Consider the following 27,021-nt stretch of genomic DNA (forward strand, 5'->3'; position numbering starts at 1 on the left):
GAATAATTCTGTCTTTATTTTTCTTAAAGTTACTTTAAAAGAACAGTTTTTTTAAAGAAAGGGACAGTCTACCTGCTGTGACACTGATGTTGAAAAATATTGCTACCATACAATTTTTACTCAGCTTTTGTCTCATACAAATAACTCCAAACCCTTACAGCAGTACAAGTAATAAAAGAAAAATTTACCAGTATGCGTTGCAAGTTATTCCTCAGTCACTACATCTGTGGATAACTAGAGTAACAGTGTCCACTGCTGGCAAAACAGATAATTGCACTGCACATCAGAGCGATATGCTGTCGAAAGGTTTTGATGAGTTAAGCTTTCACTGTGAGATATGTCATGATTTAGGTTTGTAGGACTGAGTTGTAAAATCAGGTCACTATGTTAGGAGTATTCATGCTATTACTACTGATAATAAATCTCATAGTATTTGAACTAATAGCCAGGAATATCACCACAGTAATATGAGCAGGTATTACGGTATTTTTTTCGAGACTTTAATTGTAGTATTCATGATATTCTAAAACAGTCGCATCTTCAAAATAAAGAACGAACTCTGCCTTGATTTATGGGAGCAACAAGACAGGCAAGCAGAAATTATTAAATTCTTTTTTTTTTTAGGTGAAATCATTCATTGCCGGTTTTGCTAGATTTTTCTTAAACATGTAAATGAAGTATAGAAGAAATCAATGTTTCTATTTGGAAAGAAGTAAAATGGAAATGTGCAGTTTGACATAGCAATTACCACTGGTAATGCTGAAGCTAGAGCTGACGTAGACTGATTATCAAAGAGAGGAGGAAAAAAGGCCAGTATCTAAAAAATTATTTTGATCAATACTCTTCTAGTATTTTTTTTTGTAGTTGATAATATTTGTTTGCATCTGTTGCTTAACAATAGTATGTCGATGCAAAGAAAATCTTTCAGTCAAAGAAAATAATAAGGAGTGAAAGAAACATTAAGGAAAAAAAAACAAAGGTCACTTCCTGTGCTAATATAAACTGCATTATCATGTCAGATGCTTCTGAATATCTAGATTAACTAAAAATAAGCTAAGGCATACTTCTTTTCAGAGATTTATATCTGTCATTAATTTACTCCATTCAATAGAACTTGTAGACAATGCACTGAATTTTCTGTTTGTTTGGAAAAGGAAACACAGCATGTGGCTTTTTTTAGAAAACCTTAATTGTGTCTGAACCCCAGAGGATGGGATGGTGCTTTATGAAAAATCTCAGAGGACATCAAGGCTTACCCTATGGATGAATGTGGCATTAGCCCGCATTGTTCTATAGCTGCTTTTTCTCCCTTCAAAGACTTACCTTGTCCTGGTTAGTACCTGGTTAGTACTTTATTATCTTGCCTCTGGATCAAGAAAAGAACAGGATTTTAGGTTTCAGGGCTTTTTTGTTTTGTTTTGTTTTCCTTGCAAATGTCTTCAAAACAGTATCAAATGGATTGCAAATCAAAAGGTACTTGAAAATAGGTGGTAGGAGATTTGGAAACAGAGACAGATGATTATCAAAAAGTTCTTCTGCCAATTAATTGCACTGCCAGTTTTAGGTTAGATGGCAGAAAAAAAGACTACCTTTTTCTAAATTATTTGCCAGGGAGTGTCCTTCATGCGTTCTTCCACCACAAAGCAGTATTGTGGCTGTGTATGTGTGTGTATGGATGCATGCAAGGGCACAGACAGCCATATTCCAATCCTCCCTGTCACTGGTGACAATCACTTTCTATACTTACAGGATTAATGGATGTATTTTGGGGGGAATTATCCTTCTGCTTCCTGAGCTAGTGATTTATGTATATCTCGGCTCATACTGTCTTTTCTGTTCAGCATTTTATTGTAATGGATATAATGTGTGCTTTATCTCTTGGGTCTCTATGAGACGACCGAAATCCAATACTTCCCTTGTTCTTAAAGTCCAGAAATATAACACATTTTTTCTCACATTTTCATATGTTTCATATCTGTTCTGAGGAAAGCAAGAAACCCTTATGTAAAGATTTAAAATTAACATTTTGGAGGACTCTAGAAAAACACTGTCAGTAACCTTGGGCTATATAGTTTTATATATATATATGTACACTTATTGTTTGGATGACATTTGGGGTTTCCTAATAATTTAAGACAGAAGATATAGGTTCCATGTCTAAGTTGGGATTTGCATGTCATATCATGTGCAGACAAGTTATTGACTTTTAAATGGTATTCAGACAAGGCATCCGAATAAAAATATCTCCTTACCAACTGCCCCAAATTCTCATAAATACAAAAATGCTAACATATACATATGTGTAAATTTTTTTGTGAAATTTTACATATTCATGCATTTTATACTTGCATATGTTGTGTGTTGTGTGTATGCACTGGTATGACAGAGCACTGGCACAGGCTGCCCAGGGAGGTTGTGGAGTCCCCTTCTCTGGAGATTTTAAAGACCCGCCTGGATGCAGTCCTGAGTAATGTGCTCTGGGCAATCCTGCTCTGGCAGGGGAGTTGGACTAGATGATCTCTAGAGGTCCCTTCCAACTCTGAAAATTCTGTGATTCTGTGATTCTGTATTACTTATTTCATGAAGAAAAAGACTAAAGGATTTGATTCCTCTATGAAGATACCAGTTGGAAAGCGAGCACCTAATGAACCAATAAACACTGTGATGTACTGTCAAATTCTATGAAAGGAACAATGTGTATGCTGGTAAACTTTCCCTAAATCACTGTTATCCACAGAGATGATTTTTTTCCCTTATAGTTTGAAATTTTTATACTGATGGCTACTTTTCTGTCAGCCACGATTTTTTCCTAGAGCTTATGCAGCAAAAATCAATGTGTGTTTAGGATAATATTTGTGATGATTCCAATCAAGAGACTGCAAGTAAGTTCATTGCAATCTCCTTAACTTTTTTTCTCGTCTAGGAGTAGGAAACCCTCACAGGAGAGTATCCTCCAGCAGGTATAACAGCTTACACATTGTCATGCTCTGCCAGCTGTACTGACCCCAGAGGAAGTTCGCTGTAGAGACCAAATTTGTCAGGAATGGCGTTCCTTTTGTTTCTGTAGAACAAAACTGAGCAGACTCACATTACAGGCCCTTTCACTTACTTGGGAGAATAATGCCAAAGTCTGTTGCATGTTTCAGAAGTCGGGCAAAAACAGAAGAAAGTCCTGCTATGGCTGGATAAGCAAATGCAACAGATGTTGTTTTAAGCTGTGTTTATGATAAATTAATGAAGAAGCTCTCCATGATGGTTTTAGGTCTCTAGATCTTAAACTACTTTGTGCATCTGCGTGGACTGGAGATGGGGGGGTGGCTGGGTGGTGGTGTTTTTCTTTAACAAAGCTCATTGTTCTGGCTTGTGTCATCGGAGCTTTGTCTGAAGCACTCTGGTGGCAGATCTGCTGTTAGCTTCAATGGCAGCAAAAGAAATGGCAATGTTTTTCTGTCGTTAGTAATTAAGAATCTCTCTTTAAGGGTACTATTTAGTATTTAAAGTTAAAATCATATATACGTGTCACTGCAGAAACCACAATGCATTTAATTTTTAATTACTTTTATGGATTTGTCCCCAAAAGTGATCCTGATTCTTTTTTGGTCAGTGTTGTCATTAACTGTTGTTTAAGAGATTTGTTGGAGATAAGTTTTGGGCGTGGGTGAGCTGTTCTGGAGGGCCTCATATGATCTGTGCTCTGTTCAGATTCTCCTGCCAGTCCAGCTGCTCTCTTTTGTTCACCTGATCTCAAAAGAAGTGGTATCAAAAGTAGAGGGTAGATAGAGTGAAAACTAGGAAGACTCATGAGAGATGTCACAGGAGGTGTGCTAATAGTTAGGAGCTGTAATCTGGTATCTTATCTTGCTGAAAGATCAAGTTTTTTAAATGGCGTAAGAATCTCCATTCGCTTTTCTTTTCCCTGTTGGAGAATGAAAAGTTAGCCAATGAAACTGAAAATGAAAATCTAAATAATTAAAGTAGATACATATTTTCCTTGACACAGCACTAGTCGTGAGACTCATTACTACAGTATAATCAATGCTAAATTTAAGGGAAGGAGGAAAGCAAAATCGAAAAAGAAAAAACAACCCAAGCAATTTGAGAATTATGTCATTCCTAAAGAATAAGACACTATCTATTCTGTGCTGTCATATTGGTCATCTACAAGACAATTTTTTTTCAGTTCCCTAAGCTAACTTGAATCTTTACTTGCGTAGAGGTACTCAGTCCTTCGGGTTGCAGAGATATCCCAGGTAATATGTGAAAGAAATATCACTGGTCAATGCAGAACAAATATTGCACTAGGTAAGCCATTGGCTCTGAGATGGCATAGTCATTCTCGTTTCCATAGATGTTATGTATATTAATGTTTATGTTTTCATAGTTCTCTGCGTAACCAGTCATCTAATGTAGGACTTCCTTGCATGGTGGATTAATTTATTCTAGCATATATATTAATTATGTTTTAATGGTTCTTCTGATGACTTGGATACGTAAAGTCGAGTAAGTCCAAAACCTGTGAGGAAGCTGGCTAAAATATGTGCAGTCCTTTAAACACCATACTGGAAGGTTACTTTTGTCTTATATGAAGGGATTCACCTGATGTATTTAAACAATTTACTACATATTGTATCCTCTGTATTCAGTAAATTTTAATAGGTATGAGTTTGGCTCCTTGAGTGCATTGTGAATATTGAGACTGAAAGCTGAGTGCTTTTGATATAGAACAGTGTAAAGGCATAGATATCCAAATTCTGTGAAGTATATTAGCATCTTTAATAAACTTTATTCTTAATGCCCTTCAAAGTCTAATCAACCAGTATCAAGCGTTAAGGGTGTTAAGGATTTTAAATTGCAGTGCTTCACAGCACATTGTCTTCTGAGAAGTTAACAATAACTTATAAGGAGAGTTATATCCAGATTAACATACAAGAACATGTAAAATTGATCTAATTTAAACTGTTTAAAGCTCATTACACAACCATACTAGTCTTATTATAAGCATGGAATGCACTTAAACTGTCCAAAAAGGCATTTGTTACCTATGATTTAAAATGTTCATACCGGTATGGTGATGACAAATATGACCTTATGTTGACAAACGTTCTTCTAGGTTGTTATTTTTAAAAACAAAATTAAACACCAACCAACAGAGTAAGCCATAGAGCATATTTATTTCATCTTGTTCAACTCATTAAGTTGTATCTCGTGCTCCAGCTTTGTCCCCCAAGAAAATTAAATCAAGAATTGGAAGATACTATTGCTTACCAACACCTCCCCTAACCTCTCTATGTACACGTTGTGTGTGTTTGTCCTTATATGAATAATCCTATTTGTAGAACTGTATCGCATTTTCTTATTGTATCATTTTGTGGGCATGGAGAGGTCTTAGTATGTAAATTAAATTTAGACACCTGAATTACAGTCCACCAAAATTACCAGCAACCTTCAGTAAAATTTTGATCAGTACCAACAAATGTTCAGAATCACAACCTTAGCTGGAAACAGCACTCTGGTAATCAGTCTGTTGTCTTATCAAAAGCACAGGAATGTTGATTAAATTAATCCATCAGAATTTCTAAATGAGTATTTTAATCACCACTGAGATGTCTCTTCTTGGGACGATATTAAATTTTCCCAATGGCCCAGATATACTCTTATGCATACGTTGCAATTGTCATGCCTAAATTGGTAGTTTTACCACTAGAGTAGCCTTTCCAGTTTTTCATGGAAGTTGAAGGAGTAAGGTATTAATCTTGTTTGCAAATATAGCACACACCATCTTAAAAAACATAAAAAATGTATAATACTGAACTAATTATTTTGAGAATATAACATGCGTTGACTTTACAACATCATATTCTAGAGTACTTAATTAGACAAGTGACCTGTGTGTATCTACTGGTGGCAAGCAAGTGCAATAAAAGCTTTACTAGAGCTCATGAAACTAAAACATGTTTAGTAGCAATGTAATAAACTGGCACTTTACACTTCTAGAAAATTTATGCTTGTAAGGACTTTGGGCTATTTTTCTTAGGGTTTGATTTGATTTATTTTGTTTTTGATATGAGGAATGGTGTCAGGATATCTGGGAGGAGAAAATGTGAGTGGAGTGTGTGTATGTGGGAGCATACCTGTAGAAAGACATTTTTTTTATATTGAAATGGTTTGTGAAAGGAACAACTCTGCACAGTTTTCACGTCTTCATTGACCAAAAATGACTGTAGCTTGTAACTCTATCTGACCTAATGTAAAACATATGAGTGAAAAAATAATAATAAAAAAGAAAAAGAAAAAAAAAAGAACACAAACTATAAGGATGACATTTTTGATTCTGTAAATTTTGTAGCCTATAGATTCAGGTTAGGACAGAACACAAAGCATAGAATCTCATTTTTCCAAATGGAAGCCCTTATAAAAGCATTTTACGTATCACTAGTACATGTATATACCCAAATATTAACGGTGTATATTTTAATATTGAACTTTGATGGCTGAAAATAGCACATATTCATTTACATTTTAAATTAGATTAAATGGGATATGGTTTGTCCCAAGTAGTGCAGAAAAAAAAAAAATAAGGAATAATAATGTTTCATACCCTAGTATATAATAAAGCAAGTATTTTATGCACACTTTATATCTGTTGAATGCTTTCCTCTAAAATTCATTCAAGCAAGTAATTTTAAAGATTCTAAAATGTTTTTGGTTTAGAAATGAAATCCATGGTAAATTAGTAGCTAGAGATGAACAGATGGGAAAATAGAAAGTATTGAAAATCCCTTCTCCCCCTCTTTTGCTTTTAATCATTTGTTTTCATATCCAGAGTTTTGTTAATCAGAAATAAAAATCTATTTTAATGTAGCAAATGTTATAACTAAGATATTTCCATTTGTCCTAAATACATAACCTTATGCAGTTACTAGTTTTTAAGGTAGCCGATATGTTCATACTTCTATAATCCATCTGTTAGCAAAACCTTTGCTTTGGCTAGAATTGCACACATTTTATCACAGGTTAAGACAGCAGATGGCTCTCTTGAGTTTTCTTTGCAAAACCTCAAGCTGTAAACAACTGCTCTGTATTTCTGAGATGCAAGTAGAAAGCTATTGTTTTTGATCTCCGGAGTAAGAAACACATTTTTCTTTCCTATAGGCATACTGCCCATTTTCACCTTAGTCCTTTCCTTGCCATCGCCCCGAGCATCATATCATTGAGAAACATTAGTGTGGTTTGGCAAAGGCCCAGTATTTGAAGGAAACTAGGGAAAAGGAACAATAGTAGTAGATAGTATATAGTGAATAGCATCATTGGATAATATAGAAGGTCCTTCCAGCAAAAGCAAACGTGGAACCTACATCTTTTTGGAGAGGGTTTCTCATGCAAAAGTTAGGGCTGTATGTCTCCCACGCCTCAATTCCTGTTAAAATTAAAGATAGTGGAAAGTTGGCCTTTATTTCACTCTACTCCCTCTCATTCCTTCCTTTGCTTGGAGCCAGGTCGAGCAGGAGACTTTGGGCTGTGTTCAGTCACCTCCGCCGCCGGTGGCAGGGGATGGATGTCCCAGGGCCACAGGCGTCAGGTCCCCGCTCGCTGTCCGTGGTGCTGACGGCGGAGACCGCCCCGGACGCGGGGCCGGGGCTGGGACCAGGACCGGGACCGGGATCGGGACCGAGCGGGCGGCCCCACTGGGGAGGCATTTGGAGGAGCGTTTCTGTCTTGAGGAGACTTAAGGAAGGCAACACCGTGTCTTGTCCGCTGCTGGGATGTATGGAAAAGGGAAGCAGCATGCAGAACTACTACAGTGAAATTTAAATTAAAAAAAAACCCCAAAACCAAAAACAAACCAACAAATGCAAACCTCTCTGTCTAATTGCATTAGTTAAGGTAATTGTAAACCTTGTAAGGAAATTTCTGCTCTGTAAAAATTGCCAGACAGAAAATCCAGTGCGAGTGTTTTAGTTGAATCTCTTTAGAGACACTTTTAAATAGAATTAAAATGTATTATCCAGATCCGATTGTGCATGTTCTGCTCCTAGTTGGTCTAGTATTAATACAAAATCCCTGTATAAGGGAGTTCCCACCATACACTTTTGCCCTCTGTATAAAAATAGCCCTCTGTAGATTAAAGGATTTAGGGAAATAATGGTCAATATTGGAAATACTGAAGCCTCTGCACAAGAGCCTACTCTTACCTATGAGTTTCTGTATTGCAAAGCAGTGAATTATTCTGGATGGATATTTACACTTCAAAGCCTGTTTTTGTGCAGAACCATCTAATAAGAAATTAACAGTATTCTGAAAACAGTATAAAAATTAGATATTTTTTACATGATACTTCCTTGTGCGAGCATCTGCCCTTCCTTATAGGAGAACTGCATTTTTTTTCTGTGTAGCTGCTGGCTTCCTTTTTCTACTTTTCTCTGGCTAGTTACAACTTCAGGAAGTTTTACCATTAGGCTGGCAGAAAGCAAATCCGAAAAGCATTGAGTCCTTATTTGAAAAGGGATAAGGCCCAAGAGAAAAAGATGAAGGGAAAGAAATGAGGTGTCGTATTTTACATGGTATTTATTATCTGTGGCGTATTGTGAACTCCTCGGGGCAGAGACTCCTTCGGCACTCTGTGTTTAGCGAGCTTGGCAGGTGCTTGCTTAAGTGATTCAAGATGTAGACTATGAAAAAAATCAAGAAATAATTTTACATGGTGGCTATGATCAATAAATCTACCTACCGCGGCTGTTTGTGGGTGCCCTATGGAATTCCTTCAGTATTTCTGAAACCTCAGGAATCCGTTCATGTTCCAAGTTAAAAGCCTGCTGGTGCTCTAACCTTGTCTCCCAAAGAGCGCGTGTTGGTTTGGGTGGAAGGTCCCCTCAGCCTGGTTGGTGTGTTTCTTCCTCAGGGCTCTAAATCCTTTGCATCCAGCAGAACCCCCTCTCCCGTCGGACGATACCCCCCCTCCCCATCCGTTCCCGGGTTGCGAGGCGAGGAGGGGCAGACGGGCGCCCTGCCCCGCCGCGGGCGGGCTGGCCGGGAGAGGGGCTCTGCCCCTGGGCCGACCCCGCTTTCCCCTCACCCTCTTTTCGCTGCCCCGCAGCATCCCCGGCCTGGGGACCGGCACAGGTACCGGTGTCACCGCTGGGTGCGGCGGGGGAGCCGGTGGGAGGGCTGCGTGCCGGGGTGCCTCGGTGTGCCGGGGTGGACGGCGGAGGACGGGGAGGGCCATTCGCCCCTCCGGCAGCACCCAGCGGGGAGGCACCCCTGCACGAAGCCATCCGGAAAGCTGGGGGGGGGGGGGGGGGGAGGGAGAAGGGCAGAGGCAGCTGGCGGCGGACCCGCCGTGAATCCGCTGGTTCCCACCAGAAAACCGCAGCAGCAACAGCCCTTCCCTCCGCCCCTCGCCCCCTTTGCTTCATTCTCCTGCCTTTCCCCCGTCCCTCCTCCGCCCTCTGCACCCTCGCCGCCCCTCGCCTCGGGGAGGACAAAAAAAGCTCCAGCGGTGTGTGCCTCGGTGTGTGTGTGTGTGTGTGTGAGTGTGTGTGTGTGTAGGGGAGGCTGGAGCGGGGTGGGACTGAAGAGCCGTGATTACAGCTCTCCCCGGAGAAGAAGATTGCTCTCTCCAGATGCTGATTTCTGAAGCACTTGGCAATCATCAGGCGGGAGCCTGCAAGAGGCGGCGGTAGCCGACCCGGCCGCGGCGATGGCAGGGGCGGGCGAGCGGGCGGCGGCGGCGGCGCGGGGCTGAGGGGCAGCCCCGGGAGGCGACGCTGCCGGCCGGACCCGACCCGACCCGACCCGACCCGACCCGACCCGACCCGACCCGACGAAGCGCGGCTCTGCCCGGAGTCCCGGCTCGCCCCGCTCCGCTCGGCGCCGCCAGCCCTCTCGCAGACACCCGTCCGCCCGAGCAGGTGTCCCCGGCGCCGGGGCACGGCGGGAGGGGCGGCGGGGCACCCATGCGGTGACCCGCGGCGGCGGCGGCAGCTCCCGCCGGCCGAAGGGGGGGGGGGTGCCCCGCTGCAGCCGCGCCTCGGGCCGGAAGAGGCTCCCGCTCGCCCGCGCCCCCGGGGATGGGTCCCCGCCGGGGTTGAGCGCCCCTCCGCCGCCGCCACCTTACCCCCTGCCCGTCGCGGCGCCGGCCGGCGTGGGCGAGCCGGCGAGCAGCCATGGCAGCGGCCATCGCCAGCGGCTTGATCCGCCAGAAGCGGCAGGCGAGGGAGCAGCACTGGGACCGGCCCTCGGCCAGCAGGAGGCGGAACAGCCCCAGCAAGAACCGCGGGCTCTGCAACGGCAACCTGGTGGACATTTTCTCCAAGGTCCGCATCTTCGGGCTCAAGAAGCGGCGGTTGCGGCGCCAAGGTGTGTCCCTGTGGCCGGGCCCGCCCGAGAAGGGGGTGGTGGAGGGGCTCCCGAGGGGGCGGGCGGGAGGGGGCAACCTGTGGCGAGAAACTTCCCGGACCGGGCACCGCCGCGGCGGGGGGCGCCCACCGCCGCCCCCGCTCCTCTCCGCGGGCGGCTCCCGGCTCTCTGTCAGCGGCAGAAGGGCTCCGGGGACTGAGGGGCGCGGAGGCTCCTCGGCCGGGACCCCCGCTTTGCCCCCCCCGCCCCCTCCGGCTGCCTGTTTGCCTGCACCGCCGTCCCCCGCCGGGCGGGCCCAGGTCGCCCTGGGGCTCCGGTGTTAGCCACGGCAGGTGGGCTCCGCGGCAGGAAGCCCCACGGGGCAGGCGACCCGCCCGGCGTGGCGTGAGCCCTGCCCCGCCGCCCCCCCCCCCCCCCCTCCCGTGCCCCCGTCTCGCCCGTATTTTGCTTTAAAGGACAAAGAGCGCACAGCGTGGAAAGCTTTTTTGTGTGTGTGTGTCCGGTGACTAGGAACCGTCGCTCGCCAGTCCCTTCCGTGAGCTGCCCGCTTAGCTTCGGCAGGCGTAGTGCGGGGGTCCCGCTCCCCGCTGCCCGGTGACTTCCCAGTCGCCAAAGTGAGAGGTACGGGCACAACTGGCAGCTGTGGGAGAGCCGCTCTGTGTCCCAGTGGGTGCCCGGGTATGGGTCTGTCCGCTCGCTTGCCCACCCCGGGTCAAGGGCCGCTTCGTACAGACCAGCAAGTTTTTCAGGCAGTTCTTCTCGGGGGTAGATGGCCAGTAGTCAACCGAGACGAGTAAAACTAGCCCCATGGTGATTGCATTTTACCAGTGCTTTGTATTAGAACCCTAGAAATAAAAGGTGTAACATGATATTGCAATGACTTCTCTTTTTTTTTTTTTTTTTTTAATTTTGTGGTGTTTGACTCAATATTCAACAGCGTTCAGAAATGGTGATGACTTATTTGTACTCATCCTCAGGAAACAAGTAGTTTTACAACAAAAGCATTGTATTATGAAGAGTGAAAATGTTAAGCATCACTCGGAGTGTTGGCTAATACCTTCCAGTCCACAACAACGTAGAAGCCATCCTCTATTACGTTAGAGAATGCCACCATGTGTTGTAGTTTGGTATGTATAGTGTATAGCTCCTCTTTAGGTTGGGTCGGAAGATAATTTAAGAAGCGTAATCAGTGATCTGTCCTGACTGATCCTTCCTGCTTTTTGTTTTCCCCATGCTTCATACTTGCAATAGCATAAATCAACAAAATCCATACGATTTTATTTTTACATGGCTTTATTACTGTAAGGATTATTTCTGTAACTCCTAATGCAAGCTAAATCTTGCCATTTTTAGATAGCACAGTGATATAGGGAAAATAAGTGAGAACATGTCAGTGGCAAAGTCTATGGTGGCTTATGTTTAGGCAGTCTGCATGTGTGCTTAAAAAGAAGACTATATAGTGGTTTATGATGCTGGATTTATATATGTGATACTTGTCTATGAAAACGAGTTTAGGGGGATTTGCTAACTGAGCAGTTGTTCTCAACCACCTGTGCAGTCTTATTTGGGGGAAAACTCTGTATCTGACCATGTTATGGTTTGAGGAGATGACTGTCTCACAGGACAGAGATGCCAAACATTTTCTCAGGTGGGAAGGGGCTTTAAAGAGACTTCTAAACTCATCCTTTTTTGTTCATTCATTTTTCATAAGGCGCTTTGTGACATTCTTAAATAAGAGAACTGGATTAGAATACAACTCAGCTGTTCACCCATAACAGTGGTACAGATGATTTCAGTAAGGATAATCAGAACAAGGGCTATTCACTAGTAAAGTCTGCAGCATCAGACCCTTATTTTCTCTAAGAATCCTTCAAACGGAGACATGGTGATATTTATCCATTGATTTACGTTAAGGTCTTGGAATTACTGTTCATCCATAAGAATTTCTGCTGAAAACAATACTGTCCTGGCTTTTACTGTCTATGGTCATGATGCATAAAGTGATACATGGAGTACCTGTGGATTCAAAGTTGCGTACTATTTAGGAGGGAAACTATAGAAACAATCAAGCATAAGTCATTACTTAAGCATCTTATGCAGAAGGAATAATAGAATGAATAATCATTTGGAAAAAAACCCACATTTTATAAGGCTCATTGCTTTAGAAGTACCTTATATGAGATACAAAGTAAACATTTATGAGAGTCTCTCTTTAATTTTCTTAAACCGAGTTAAATGACCACTGAATTCTTAACTGAAATCATACTGTCAAACCCATTAAAATAAGTCTTTGCCAAGCAAAATAGGATGCATTTCAAAACATCTGTTGTCAGAAAGGTGCTATGGGGTTTTGACAAATAAACCTTGTGTAAATGATATACAGAGTGTCATGAGAGCATTGTGAAAAATGAGCTAATCGAGATGTGACAAACCATCCGTAGCATTCTCCTACAATTCAATGGAAGAGTAGAAGTATATGTCAAATATTTGTTATTATTTCTCATGGAATAAAAAAAAAAGTGTTTTGCCTTGTACTTGCATATGAAAAATAAGTGTCTTCTCATCTTTGAAACAATCAGGCAGCAAAAAACTAGTGATGCTGCTTTTAAATTAAAAATACATATTTACATTTATACGTATATGTGCATGTGAATTAGGTAGATATACACAATGTATGCACACTTACCAACATGTTAGCAAACTTTTGAAAATATTGTTCATTTTTAAATTCTTCCTAAAAAATGCCTGTTAGTACTGTTCTTGTTTAGTGGGATTTATTTGTGAACGATCTAAGTTATTACAAATACATAACATGCCAAAATCATATGTATCCCCAACTGAATATAAAATTTTTTCTGTCACTGTGACTAATTTTCTGTTCATGCTCCTTCCTTTAGGGGCATACTAAAATATCGACAGAAGTGTGTTTTGGGAGACTAACATTTAGGAACAGTAATATTAAAGATACATCCAGGCACTCACTCAGGGTAAAGGGTAATATTTGTATTTGCTTATATATTGGCTCTAATGGTAGATGCAATGACAGTTCTAAACAGCTTTTCTAAAACTTTGATTAATGAATTAAACTGCCAAAGTGTTTTTTGTGGGAGACTTGTCTGATAATCTACTGAGTGGGTGAAACCATTTTCATTTACTGGACAGCTTTGATTTATATTGTTTAGTATTATGATATTTCAAATTTATTTCATCTTTATTTTATCCTACCTGTCATCTGATGAAGAAATCACTGTCATTAATTTCCGGGTAGCCATGAAGCCAAGATCTTGCCTGACACTGATGCCAGACATCAATCAGTCATGAATCATCCTGTCCTGGATTAGAGGTTGTTCAGTTATAATGGTTTAATTTATGTTAATATAATCACAAATGGGAGAATTGGCAGACAAGATTTTGAGTCTTCATGTGAAATAACCTTATATAACCTGGAGCTACCCAATAAAAAGAAGAAAATAAATGTCAGTTCTTCACCTCATGCAACTACAGTACGCAGAGATTAAAACCCTATGCTTGTCACTAGCGCAAATTCAAACTTCTTAGCCTGTATTTTCATCTACACATCTAGCTTCTTTGCTAATCTGAAAAATCGTCATTTGCTTAATTAGGTCCCTTGAGAGTATTCTGCTGGAAAATACTCAACATTTAAATGTATTAAAAACCAAGTGTGATGTTTACTGTATCTGTGTGCTAATACCACATTAAAACTTCTAAATTTATACATAGAGTGTATGAATTTTGGAATGACTTGGCCTCTGATTTTGTACATTAATATTTATGAGAAAGAGAGACGTGGGGAACATGTTCAGAAAACGCACTGATTAGATTTTATTGCATCTACAAAGGTAATTTAATTCTCTAAAGAAACCATTTTTGGAAAATTCCTCAGTATATCAGCTTATGTTTTGCGGCAGACGTGGGAGTGGCCCGTAGTGTCAGATGTAAGGTAATTCCCCATATACATAGTGCCTTAAGTAGTTTTTAGTTCTCCTACTTGTGGAATGATGCAAGTGGAACTGAAATGGAGATCTGTCCACGCAGGTGTAGAGACCGCATCGAATCCCCATCAGTTATCTCCAGCCTCTGATGATCTGGCTTGCTCCAGGTTTCAGCAGACCAAAACTTGTAGCTGCACTTTCCTATGTGACTGTCCTCAGAATTAATTATTCTTGGCAGTTCACTAAAGCCCACAGCTGCTGCATTGTCTAGGTGCAAGACTGTCTATATTTCTGGGTGTTGAACGGATATTGCTTATTCTTCACTACTTTTATTCAAATTAAATGCATTAACCCACAAACCTTTCGGAACTATAAACCCAGTCTTAACAGTGTATATAAAAAATTCTTAATTTTTCAAAATATTTTCCTTCATTGCTGCTAATCTGTTCAAAGGACTGCATGATCATCACAAATTGAAAACGTGTAAATATGCTGTGTCTCATGTAAAATATTTGAAGCATATTTTAAAATTATTTTTGAACATGTGGTTTGTTAGACTCAGTGTCAAGTTTTCTTTCCCATGCATTCAGTATTTCACATAGACCCTGTGCTTGCAAAGGGAGGCTTTAAAAAGAAATGTAGTAATGGCTGGAATGTAATTCTCTTATTCTGAACTGGTCTCGGTGGCTCTAACAGTGATGAATGAGATGTTTTTGAGGGGAAATGGGGAAAAATAACTTTAAAATGGTAAGATAATTTTAGGGACTCTTGATTTTTAGAAATAAATATGGGTGACAGAATAGTGGGCTTTAACGTACATGTAGTGCTGTACCAATGTTATTTCAGAATATCTCCTGGTTTAATGTAAAACGACTAGAAAAAACTTAACTATACCCTTTGTATATCTTAAAATATTGTGCTAAAAGTAGAAATAAGAGAACTTCAGAGAGTAGTAAGTATTTTAACTTTTGTTTTCTAAATATCCTAAGTTTGGTAATAGTTGCAAGTTAAGATTTCTTTGAAATTTCTCAAAGGCTTGATAGTTGTTTTGGGTTGAATTCCTTGCTTGTTTTGTCTATAAAGTACTGTGTGTTTGGGGTTTTTTTGGTAGTTCTTTCTTCCTGATAAGCATTGGTTTACATTTATTTACCTCAGGAAATTTGCGTATCTGGAGGATATTGGAAATTGGAGGAACCCAAATTTCATTTTTCCTGTATACAAACATTGTTTTTCACTGTCTTCACTTGGTAATTGGTGATTTAACTCTTCATTAGCAAATGAACTGTTTATTCTTGAGGGATCTTGCTCCGTCTCCAAAGTCCAGGCAGTTTCTGTCCACATATACTGATCTTTTTTTTTTAAGGTATATCAGTTATTGTAACTATTAAATGCACTGCAGAACTATATTATCTGATTAATAGAGATACTAAGGGAGATTTCAGTATAGGTAGTTTCTGATTCATGGTGGTGTAGCGACAGAAAAATTGTAAGTGAGGTCAGGTTTCTATATTGTATTTGAAGACAGAATTCTGTCTTTTAACAGTATCTAATCTCTTAGTGGATGTCATTTTTTCAGGGTATTTCAGTCTGTTAATTTCAATTAAACTAAAATGAGTGTTTAAACCCATTTTGAAAAATGTTTTTTCAAGTCAGTAGCTTATAAATAGCAGTAATTAATTTTAATATAGAGCTAACACTCAAAAAGTTTATTACAGAAAACGTTGCTGTTAAAGCGTTTTCATTTTGGTTCTAAGAATAATTTAGAAATTTGAAGAGACACAAAACTGTGAGATTGGATACCCATTTTTTGTAATGAGTAAACAGAGGGCTATCTTGCTTGGTGATATGTAAGCTCTTTTCTACTTTGGGCAAGCATTAGAGTTAGTCATAGACAGGAAGATATATCCCAATGGCATGTACTCTTACTGTGCCATCAGCTTTTTCTGAAACCCTTTGAAACCAGTACATTTTTGTTCTCAAGAGTTATTAGTGCTTATTCAGATCTCACGCTCTACCATAGACTGAGTGGTGAGAAAATAGAAAGAGTATATGAAACTACATTCCATACTAGAAGAGTATGAGAAAATTAGTAGAGCTCTGATTTTCTCTATTGTGATCTAAAATCAGCAACCTGCTTTCATTGCATTGTAGACTCTGACATTTCTGTACATTAGAGGTTTAGTTTTTCGTTTCAATTATATAAATCTGATAACTTGATGAGATGAAGTTTAGATCTTCCAATATATTTTCCTGTGGGACTGAAAATGAGGGAACATACCCTTTACTGGTGCCAAGAAAGACACTAGCTGCTTTTGGTGCCAGGATCTAGGAACCTATAATTGGATCAAGTTAGGGATGAACAGGAATCGAGTTCAGGACTCTCGAGTTCTGATTCTATGTTGCAAACTAGAGGTGATTTCAGCATGTCCCGAAATAGGTGATATTACTTGAATTTACGTTTCTGTAAATAAATAAATAAATATATCACAGAATCACAGAATTTTCAGAGTTGGAAGGGACCTCTAGAGATCATTTAGTCCAACTCCCCTGCCAGAGCAGGATTGCCTAGAGCACATTACTCAGGACTGCATCCAGGCGGGTCTTGAAAATCTCCAGAGAAGGGGACTCCACAACCTCCCTGGGCAGCCTGTGCCAGTGCTCGGTCACCCTCACCGTAAAGAAGTTTTTCCGTGTATTTGAACGGAACTTCCTGTGTTCTAACTTGTGCCCATTGCCCCTCGTCCTGTCACTTGGAACCACTGAAAAGAGCCTGGCTCCATCCTCCTTCAACCCACCCTTTAGATACTTGTACGCCATAATAAGGTCTCCCCTCAGCCTTCTCTTCTCCAGGCTAAAGAGTCCCAGCTCTCTCAGCCTTTCCTCCTAAGGCAGATGCTCCAAGCCCTTAATCATCTTAGTTGCCCTTCGCTGGACTCGCTCCAGCAGTTCCCTGTCCCTCTTGAACTGGGGAGCCCAAAACTGGACACAGTATTCCAGTTGTAGCCTCACCAGTGCAGAGTAGATGCAAAGAAGATGGAGAATTTTGGTATTTCTAAGGAAAGCTAATATAAGATTGATAGAAGTAAAGAGTAAAAGGTTCATAAAAAAATTAAATAGATGGACTATGTTGAAAGAAATACAGAAACCTTGTCCTTTGATGGTTTTCGGGATCCCTGAATGTTTTGGTTGCCATTTCATAAAATGGTGAGTACAAGCTAACAAACATGATATTGGTTGTTCAGTAAGATTTTCATAAATGAAGCTAGAGAAAGTTTACTGCAAGAGAAATGTGAAGTATATCCTTTCCCTAGGATATAAGGTATAATCTCTAGGATGTTACTAAATTAAACAATTTAATTAGATTTGTGGTCTTGATTCTAATCCCTTGCCCAGGTGTAGAACTTTTGAAAGGCATTGGAGTTACTGTGATATAAAACTGCTGTAAATTGAACCAAGACTGGACTGCTGATTGGCAGTAATCAGCGTAAATACATGATGGAACTCAGCATTTGTTTAAAATATTAAATCAAGCATTTTATTTCATGTAAGAATAATTCAGTATTACAAAATACAAGCACGTGGTCTTTTTCTCTCTGTAGAAGTTAATTTTTAAAAAAAGGTAAAAAGAAAAAAGTCCTTCTTAATTAGATACCATTTCCTTTGCAAAGCCTGCCCTTTTTGCTTTATTTTGCAAATTCTAAGATCTATCCAATACACTAAATGTAGCTGCTGCTGCTCCTGCTTTGGTACTCTGAAGTCTGGCTCCAGAAAGCATGTAGTTTTGGTTGCTAGACTATTTCCAGTCTTTTTTGAAAAAATCCAAATGAGAGAAAGGAAGTAATGTATTTTTTTTAAATTAGTCTCCATTTTTAATGGTTCATTGTACAGGTAAAACTGAGTGGAATTTCATGTCCTAGTGAAAAGGGACTTTTCAAGCCTCAGGGCATTTTTGTTACTGAATTTCAAAGTCACTCAGGAAACAACAGATATGTCAGGCTTAAGAAAAGGTCAGCAGGTTTTTTAACAGCAGAGATTCTTGTGGAACTATGAGCCTAGAGTTGAGAGCTGGTACCAGGGTCTCCATTAAGGCATTATAGGTATTTCTAGTTTGGTTTTGATGAGAATTTGCAATCCCTGACTGTTATAAAGAGACTCACTTCCCTACTTATTGTGTAAAACTAGAGCAATGGGTTTTTTTTTACTAAAATTACTATGCTTTTAGGGTAGTATTTTCTGTAGTGTGAAAGGATGTCTTTGAAAGGCAATTATTACTTCAGACTTCTGTGATCATAAGTACTACATTTATGGTTTATATATACCTACTTGTATGAAAACATTACATATCAATAATGCCTGGATTACGTTAGTGCTCTTCTTTAAAAAGTACATTGTATAATGAAACAGTGAGTACTTCACCAAGAAGTTTATTTCAGTATGATACTTATATTTTCTTTCCAAATCTGTAGCAGAGTTTTTCATGTAAGAGCAGACTTAATTTTTGTGATTAGAACAACATGTGTGAAGTTTATTGGTAATTCATAAAGAACAGTCTTTTTCCTAGAGTATAAATAAAATAGGTATTTATGGTTTTATTTATTTTGGATTTAATCCATGATTGTTTCTTCTAAGTTTTGTTTTTAAGAACAGCCTTACAACAAATTGTTATGTTCATAAATGTGATGAAGTAAGGTTTTTCTCCAATCATTCTCCCTTGTAACCTAAACTCTGTAGTTCATGGATTATAGTTCATAACTGCTCCAAAATCTTGCAACATTTACTGACTGTTCAGTTGTTCACACACTTACTGCTTTATGCATTGTGAATATCCTAGCTTAAACAGATGGTCCTCTCATTTTCATCTATGTAGTTGATGTATAACTGAGACTTGAATTCCTCTACCTTAATTAGCAGTTTGTATCTCTTCATAAGAAATTCTGATGAGTTGAAAAATTTGCCACTGTAATCTGTATACCAGTGACTATGAAATAAATGAACTCTTAAACTTCATTGCTCTATTTTCTTCTTTCACTTTTCTTGTTGTATAATCAGAACAGTTCATTCTTTGTAATCAGAACAAATACACATGAAATGTGTAATACTTTGTTCCTAACAGCATTTTAAACCGTGTTATTTAAGCCAACAAAAGTAAGATTCCATCAACAATGGAATCTCTTTCTGCAACACTAGAAAGAGACTTGCACAGCAGCCTTTTGGCTACAGCCCTTTGGATTTTGGCAAGGCTCCCCTTGTGTCCAATGCAAGTCTTCTCAGAGCTCTGGTCAGGCGTGTGCCTGGAGGTGTACTTCTGGCACTGAAGTCCTGAAAATTACCCATGCTTGCCCTTAAGCAAGTAGAGGTATGATTACAGGATGAAGACCTAAGTGTGGTTGTCTTACCCTTTTCTTGTGTAGGGTCACGCAAAAGGTTAATAATTGATTCCTCCCGTTATTACTTCCTTTTCATTATCTTGTCAATTATCTTGGATCACGACTATGCCAAGAAGTAGGACTAATTATAAAATAACACAGCATACTTCAGAATTTTTTAATAGAAAACTATTCCTGGGGTTGAAAAGTTGAGAGAGATTGATCCCTGCTGATGCAGATAGTCTGAAGAAATGCAAACCTTTGTTGTTTCTAGTAAATGTTATTGAAAGTAGCTTGTGTAATTTTTAAGGATTTGAAAATATATATGTTCCTCCTAAGGAACTCATCAGAAAATTACTAACAGGGAACAATATACATCATGATCATCATCAGTTCTCACTACCAAGCAAGTTATTTTTTTCATCTGAATATCTTTATTCATTTAGTCAAGTTTTATGTTTATCACAAACTCCAAACAGGGTGTGGTGCACAGATGATTTATAACTTTTTAATAAATATTTAAAAATTAAGACTGTAAGGCTTCCTTACTAGCAAAGTTTTGGCTTGCCTAAAATAACAGTCTGGATTCTGAGAACCTTTTTTATACCTTACTTTTTTTTTTTTTTTTCCCCTTCTGAAGATGGTTTTGTGCAGAGGTTAGTTTATGGTTGAACTCTTCCAGGCATGAGATTGGTAAATCCCACTTCATTATTGCTTCCAGTTATATTTTCGTTTTCCGATAAAGTAGAAATAACTGTCATTCTAGTTCCTATGTCATAGACTTCTCGTAAAGCAAATGAGACCTGCTTCCACAGAGCCTCAGTAATGATGTTTTGTGGCAATATTTAAGGAAAAAGAGACTCAACTTTTTGAATTCCAGCTCTAAAGGTCAGATGTCCCCAAATTTGCAATTTATGTACAAGTAAGAAATTTAGCATTTTAGTCCATTTGTAGATGTAAATTTATTCATTACATTCTGTTGTCTAAGTAGCTTATATGTGCTAAACAACTGTGAGGTTGTGATGTTACTACCCTAAAAACAGATCTTTTGATGCAATGCACATGATTCGGGGAATGTTTGTAAAACTGATATGTACTGCTCTGTCTAAAAAGTATTTTGTTGTAATGTCTATGTAAAATGAGCAAAAAAGTTATGCATGTCAATAAATCGAGTGGATGGCTCAGATTTATATTAATTATGGCATTTAGAAAACCTTGAATGTTACTAGTAAGCAGCCATCTTTCTTTGGAAACAGTGGATATCACTGTAGAGATAATTGACTCTAAACTGCAGAAAGAAAGAAAAATGAAGCCATTCCCATTAGCCATACTCTCTAGTCCTCTACTTACAGGTAGGTATATCAGCACTCTCAGACTTTTTTTGTCTCAAAATTGTGTCTCTGTTAACAACAGAGAAACAAAAACTCATCAGGTTTTCCATACAGTTAAAAGCTACTAAAATCAGTGTGGGTTAAGCCTGAATAACCTGGTTGTAGCTAAACTAATTTATAAATAGTCTTTTTTATCTCATTGTTGCGATGACAAAGTGGCAGGATCAAGCCAATGGCCATCTCAGAGCCACTTACCATATGCAGTACAATTCCATCAAACAAACAGTCATCACCCTGTTTACCAGGGGTTTATGTTGCAGACATAATGGTTGAAATGAGCCGGTGGCATGAGCAAACATTTCTGTTGAATTACCGGGGTGGCTTTCTGGGACATCGGATGTCAGTGGGCAGGTCCTATTCAAAATTTGGCATGGATAAACAGTCAAAGTTTCAGGATCTGGCTTAGTAAAACTCTCCACTTACAGAGCTCCGATAATAACAGCTGAAAAACCCATAGTTTAAGCAGACTGAGTAGCACAAGTGTGAGGAACATAGTGAATCTTATTTTTAAAAAAAATTATGCTTAGAGGTTCTTAACCGTAATTTTGTCAGCTTGCTACCAACTTCACACAGTATCAGTATGTTGTTTTTCACAGTTGGAATTTGTTTTAAGTATAAGGAGGGATGTAAGGAACATAAGCCTGTTTTCTACTCTCTGCTAACGAGTGTTTAGGTATAAGTAGTATAAGGGTGAAGTATAAGTAGATAAGTAGTTAAGTTTACATTGCTAGTAAATTGCTGATGCTGTTATTCCAAAAGCATTCACTGCAAATTTTGGCTTAACTTTAAGAAAATTCAGTCACGTTAAGGTGTGGAAAAGGCAAGTTGAATGTAGCTGAATAACCTGACTAGAGATGTAAGTACTTTTAGATTAAACGGACTTGTAAAGACAATGTAATTTTTAATTTTTAATTATTTCTGTCCTGATATTAGTATCCATCTAAGACATAATTGGTGTTGTTTGGAGCAGTATCTTTGAATTCAGGCTTCTTACTTACATAAGCAGTGTGATTAACTTCAGTTCCTAATTACAGTAGGGAAACCAGCCACATTTGGAGCCTGAAGCAGCAAAAAGGTTTTGCTTCTTTTTAGGTATTTTTGTTGCCATTAATTGTATCAAGGATGACACAGACTGCTACAGACAAGACCTGACACAGAAACAGTCTTTGACTATTTGCTATTTGTTTTTATTCTGTTTACTCGATTTATGAGATGCAGCTAGGTTTTGTTTGTATAATAGTTTATATGTATAATGGTGTTAGTTACAGTTACTTTCCAGACAGATGTGTGCTATTACATGGGAAGAATTTGGGTGCGTGCTGTTTATTTTCCAAAGCAGTTCAGATGTGACACCAGAGGACTAATGGCGCAACTCTCATCCTGAGTTCAATAGATTGTGGCATACCGAGTTCTTTTTTAGGGATATGTCATAGCTGTGTAGGAGGTGAAAAAATGTTTCTTCACTTCTGCCATAGTATCAGCAATGTCTCGCACAGTGGCTCTAATATGTTGACAGCTCGGTGAGTCCTGAATGCCTCCATTTGGTTATTGGGCTGAATTTTTATCCCTGTGAAGTTTGTTTGTTTTTTTTTTTTTTTTAAAGTAACATGAAAATTACAGTTTTGGACTCTACTGTCTACTGCCATGGAAACAAAAAAGTGTCTTTAGGGGACAACTATCGAAATACCAGTATTATTTTTTTTGGTCTTGTATCCCTTGTTGAGCTTTGAGAGAACATTTTCATGATGAATTGGACCTTGGTCTTTCTGCATACTGGATGCAATTGGGCTTTCCGCACTTTGAGTGTGTGCCTAGTTATGTTTATTCTTCTCTCTTTGTAGGAAGGCACTGGATCAGTGTTTTTTAAACAATTGTGAGGCAGTTCATCAGTCAGCTGATTCTGAATATTGTTAGTTTTTCTATTTACTGGTATCTAAGCTCCTATTTCAGGGGAAGCTGAGAAGATTGAATAGATTTTCTTTATTGGGGTCATTCAGACTCTATATTTGGAGCAAGATAGAAATTTTCCTATTTGTTTTCCCACAGGGGAAGGAGAAATATTAATTTCTATAGCTCTGAAAGCCCTTTGCCACCACCTTTGCCTGCAAACTTCAGCAGAGATGCTTTTGAAAGGAAACAGGATTGTACTCCGACCATCCCAACTCGCAGTTATTCAGTCCTGCCATTGGAAGTCACAGGGATTTATGATGCCACCCTTTTGCATTGCGAATGTAAGACTGAAGGAAAGCTAGCCATGGGGCTGGTGCTCAGTCGTTACAGTAAGATCAACCAGTGCTGGATCTCACCTCTTGCTCCAGTGGGAGCGGTGAAACAGATGCCATAGTGCTTATATGCCGCTTGGGTAACTATGTGTCTGCAAATTAAATTAGAAAAAACAGTAGAAGGGAGGGAAGATGTTGTTTTGCATTTCCTAGCAACAGGATGCAGCTATAGATAACATAACACATGTAGATCAGTTATGATATTAGGTGTTAAGTTACTCCGGATATTTATGTGACTGCTGTGGCAAGTATGTACGGCGGTGATGCTGCTTCCACGAGCACTTGGACTCTTGAGGAGAAGGATATGTCTCTCTGATGTAGGCAAGGCCATAGTTATCCTTGGCTCTGCTGTGACAAAGCTTAGACCACTGGAAGGCATGTTGCCTTAGGCCCACACCCTGAGACCACTCAAAACCCAAAACTGGAGCAGAAGTGGTTTGTGGTCTGCGTAATAAGCAGCTCCGAACAGAAGGAGATAGCAGTGCATCGGAAACTGCTTAAAAGCTTTGGCTTGGAAATCAGAATAGTAGTAATACCAACAACTTATTAAACAAAGCTGTTCAGAAAATGACTGTTACTGTCATCTGGGAAAACAAACCGACATTTAGGTTTGTGGAGTTTTTCACTGCAAAGCGTGCTGAATATTCTGTTTTGTCAGAAGCCCATTTCCAGTCAAAGCCCGTTTTGACAGGCGCATCCTGACTGGGCAGTATTGTACAGCCATAGTGGTAAGACACCTGATTACCCTGAGGGGCAAAAAAAAAACCCGAAACAAATGAGCTATACATATTTTGTTCCATCTAAAAAACTATGATAGGTATACAAGACTTATTCAGGAAGTACTGTAACATTAATTATTCAGGCTTTAACTTTTATATTATTAGTTCTGTAATGCCTCTTATCGGCCATGATCTTGCAGTTTCATGTATTAAAACACAACCAAGGGGAATAACAGTTGGTTTGTGACAACCAGCTCCCTGACGGCAATTATGTCATTTCAGTCAGCGGAGCGGAGCTGGCAGCAAAGTCAGGCTTTGCTACGGGTGGAGAGAGATTTAAAGATGAACAATATAGAAATGTAGCAAAACAACTCTGAACTTCAGGTTTATCCCTGTATCCCCAATATATTTCACTGAGTTTATTTTTCTTATTCTGCTACCAAAACAGACAGATAGTTGGAATTAGTTTCGGTTCTGTAATGGGAAAATAAAATACAGTCTGTTGGTTCTGGGACTGCAAGTTTGGAACTTGATGATCATAACCAAATTTTGTACAGGTTTTGGTAAACAAAATCAGAGATCTTTATGCAGTCTGCTTGTTGAAGGATCTCATAAACTTGTTTCTTCAAGGAACTGCATAAGAAAGATAGCAAGTAGGACAGGGAAGTAGTTAATTTTCTGGAATGCTGCAGGTGAGTGCCACAATAGCAGAGGGTCTGTCCCCCTTCAGGTGTGTCTTTCAGGAAAGGTGTAACTGTTGCCATGTGTTTCTTCAGACTTCCAGCTTTAAGGTGGTCATCTTAAGCTCTTTGGAGAGAACCAGAGTTACTGAGCACAGAAGTTTTCCTGTTGTCTCTAGTAGGAAATAATTTTCTGTTAAGGCCAGCTTTGAAAAAGTTCTTCCTTCAGGATGGCATTTCAAAGGGTTTTGATATTGACTGGATTCAGATGACTCGCAACACTTCTCAGAGAAGTTTAATTGCAATCATCTGTTATATTGTTGATTATTTGTTGTGGTCGTTTACCATTGAATCAGACTATTTTTCTGGGATATTTTGATTCCACTGTAGTTTCAGGAAAAACAAAATATGTTTTCCAAACAATTAATTGGTAGCCATGGAGTTTCCCTACACGCTTGGGCTGAGATTCACCTGATTGAATGCAAATTCTTGCTACATAGACACCAAAGCTTGAGCAACTTACAGGTTCATATTTTGTCTGTGTCATGGTTTCAGCTGGGATGGAGTTAACTTCTTTTGCTAGCAGCTGGTGTGGGGCTGTGTTTTGGATTTGGGATGAAAATGGTGTGATAGGGCACTGGTGTTTTGGATTTTTGCCTTGGCCTTTGGATTTGCCTTTGGATTTTTGCCTTTGGATTTTTGCCTCAAGGCCTTTTGTGCTCCTCACACCACCCCACCAGCGAGCAGGCTGGGGGTGCACAAGAAGTTGGGAAGAGACACAGCCGGGACAGCTGACCGCAAGTGACCAAAGGGTTATTCCATACCACGTGATGTCAAGCTCAGCATATAAAGCTGGGGGAGGAAGAAGGAAGGAGGGGATATTTGGAGTTATGGTGTTTGTCTTCCCAAGTAAACATTACATGTGGTGGACCCCTGCTTTCCTGGAGATGGCCAAACAGCTGCCTGCCAATGGGAAGCAGTGAATTAATTTCTTGGTTTGTTTTGATTGCGTGTGCAGGTTTTGCTCTACCTATTAAACTGTCTTTATCTCGACCCATGGGTTTTTTCTTCCTTTTACTTTTCCCATTCTCTCCTCCATTGCAACTGGGAGGAGTGAGTGAGCGGCTGCTTGGTTCTAGCTGCCAGCTGCGGTTAAACTATGACAGGCTGTCATGCAGTTAATGAAAAATATTTACTTCTAGGGTGTAATTCATGGCATCCTGAAATAGACAGCTCCACTAGCTGTGAAGGGAGCCTAGCAGGACTACATCAGATGTATGCTCTTGAAGTTTTAATTACTCTAGTCATAAAGTCTACTCTAGAACTAGGTTGCTCCCGGTTCCTGAGATGCTGCATAGCAGGCCTGAGGAGAGTTGAGACCCACAACAGTACTACAGGTCCCAAACCCAAGCTGTTTGCCTCTTGAAAGCCTCCCAGTCTCCAGTGTCTGGACAGACATCAGGCTGCCTGGTGGAGCTGTGAGCTTGAACCTTTGGGAGCCTTCCCTTGCACTGCGGTGGCAGCTCAGCTTTCCAAAGTCTCCAGCTCTCAGCAGAGCTGAGGAGAAAACTGTATTCTTGTCTCAAAGGGAAGTTGGATTTCTAAAGAAGGAGGAGTGTTTTATGGTGGAATAAGTAGATTTTGAAGTTTAAAATTCCCCAACATTTACCTACAGTTGCCTGCCTTCCTCTTCTATTGATCAAAAAAATTCTGGTTATCTTAATTTTAGCTCTCATCACCAACATTTACCTTCTTTTAACATGACGAGTACAGACATTTCTGTGGAAGAAACCTGAAGCATTTACTAATGTTTAGTTATTTAGGAGATTTTGAGAAATTCAACATTATAGATTTTTACTCGTGTCCCAACACTATCTAAGGTAAACTTCATAATAATTTCCAGTTTATTCATCTTTAAATGTCTCAGGAGATTACGAAAAGTCTTAGAGCTATTTACAGTGTACAAACACTGCCATTAAAATGCTTTGTGACTTTTCAAAGGAGGTAATCCCACTGAGACATTATTTATTCTGAACAACACATAGCCAGTAGTTGGCATGAATTGTCCAAAATGTATTTTTACAGCAGATTATTTTATTTGGAATTGTTTGGAAACTGTTGACAAGTGTTCCTTTTTTTTTTTTTTTCCCTTCCAGTTGCATTCATCACTAGATATTAAAGCACTGGGGAAAGATTTTATAAGCTGTCATTCTGCTACACAGATAGAAGGCTTCTAATAAGTGATGTCTATTTGTGCTGACATCTATTTATTTT

General features: G+C 39.8%; 1 protein-coding gene across 3 annotated transcripts in view; it reads left to right on the forward strand.

The window, feature by feature from the left end:
- Positions 1–27,021, forward strand: part of FGF14 (fibroblast growth factor 14) — a gene marked incomplete at both ends in the record, with an annotated part of 429,146 nt that overhangs the window by 274,951 nt on the left and 127,174 nt on the right. The window contains one exon of one of the 3 annotated variants that reach the window (XM_082498702.1): positions 10,164–10,356. The exons of the other annotated variants lie outside the window; for them this stretch is intronic. Within the exon in view, the coding sequence (XP_082354828.1) occupies positions 10,164–10,356 (193 nt within the window). Of the gene's footprint in view, positions 1–10,163; positions 10,357–27,021 lie in introns of those variants that run through there. 3 annotated transcript variants of the gene reach the window in all.

The sequence above is a fragment of the Vanellus vanellus genome (genome assembly GCF_965231255.1).
Source record: "Vanellus vanellus genome assembly, chromosome: 1".
Taxonomy (NCBI): Eukaryota; Metazoa; Chordata; class Aves; order Charadriiformes; family Charadriidae; genus Vanellus; species Vanellus vanellus.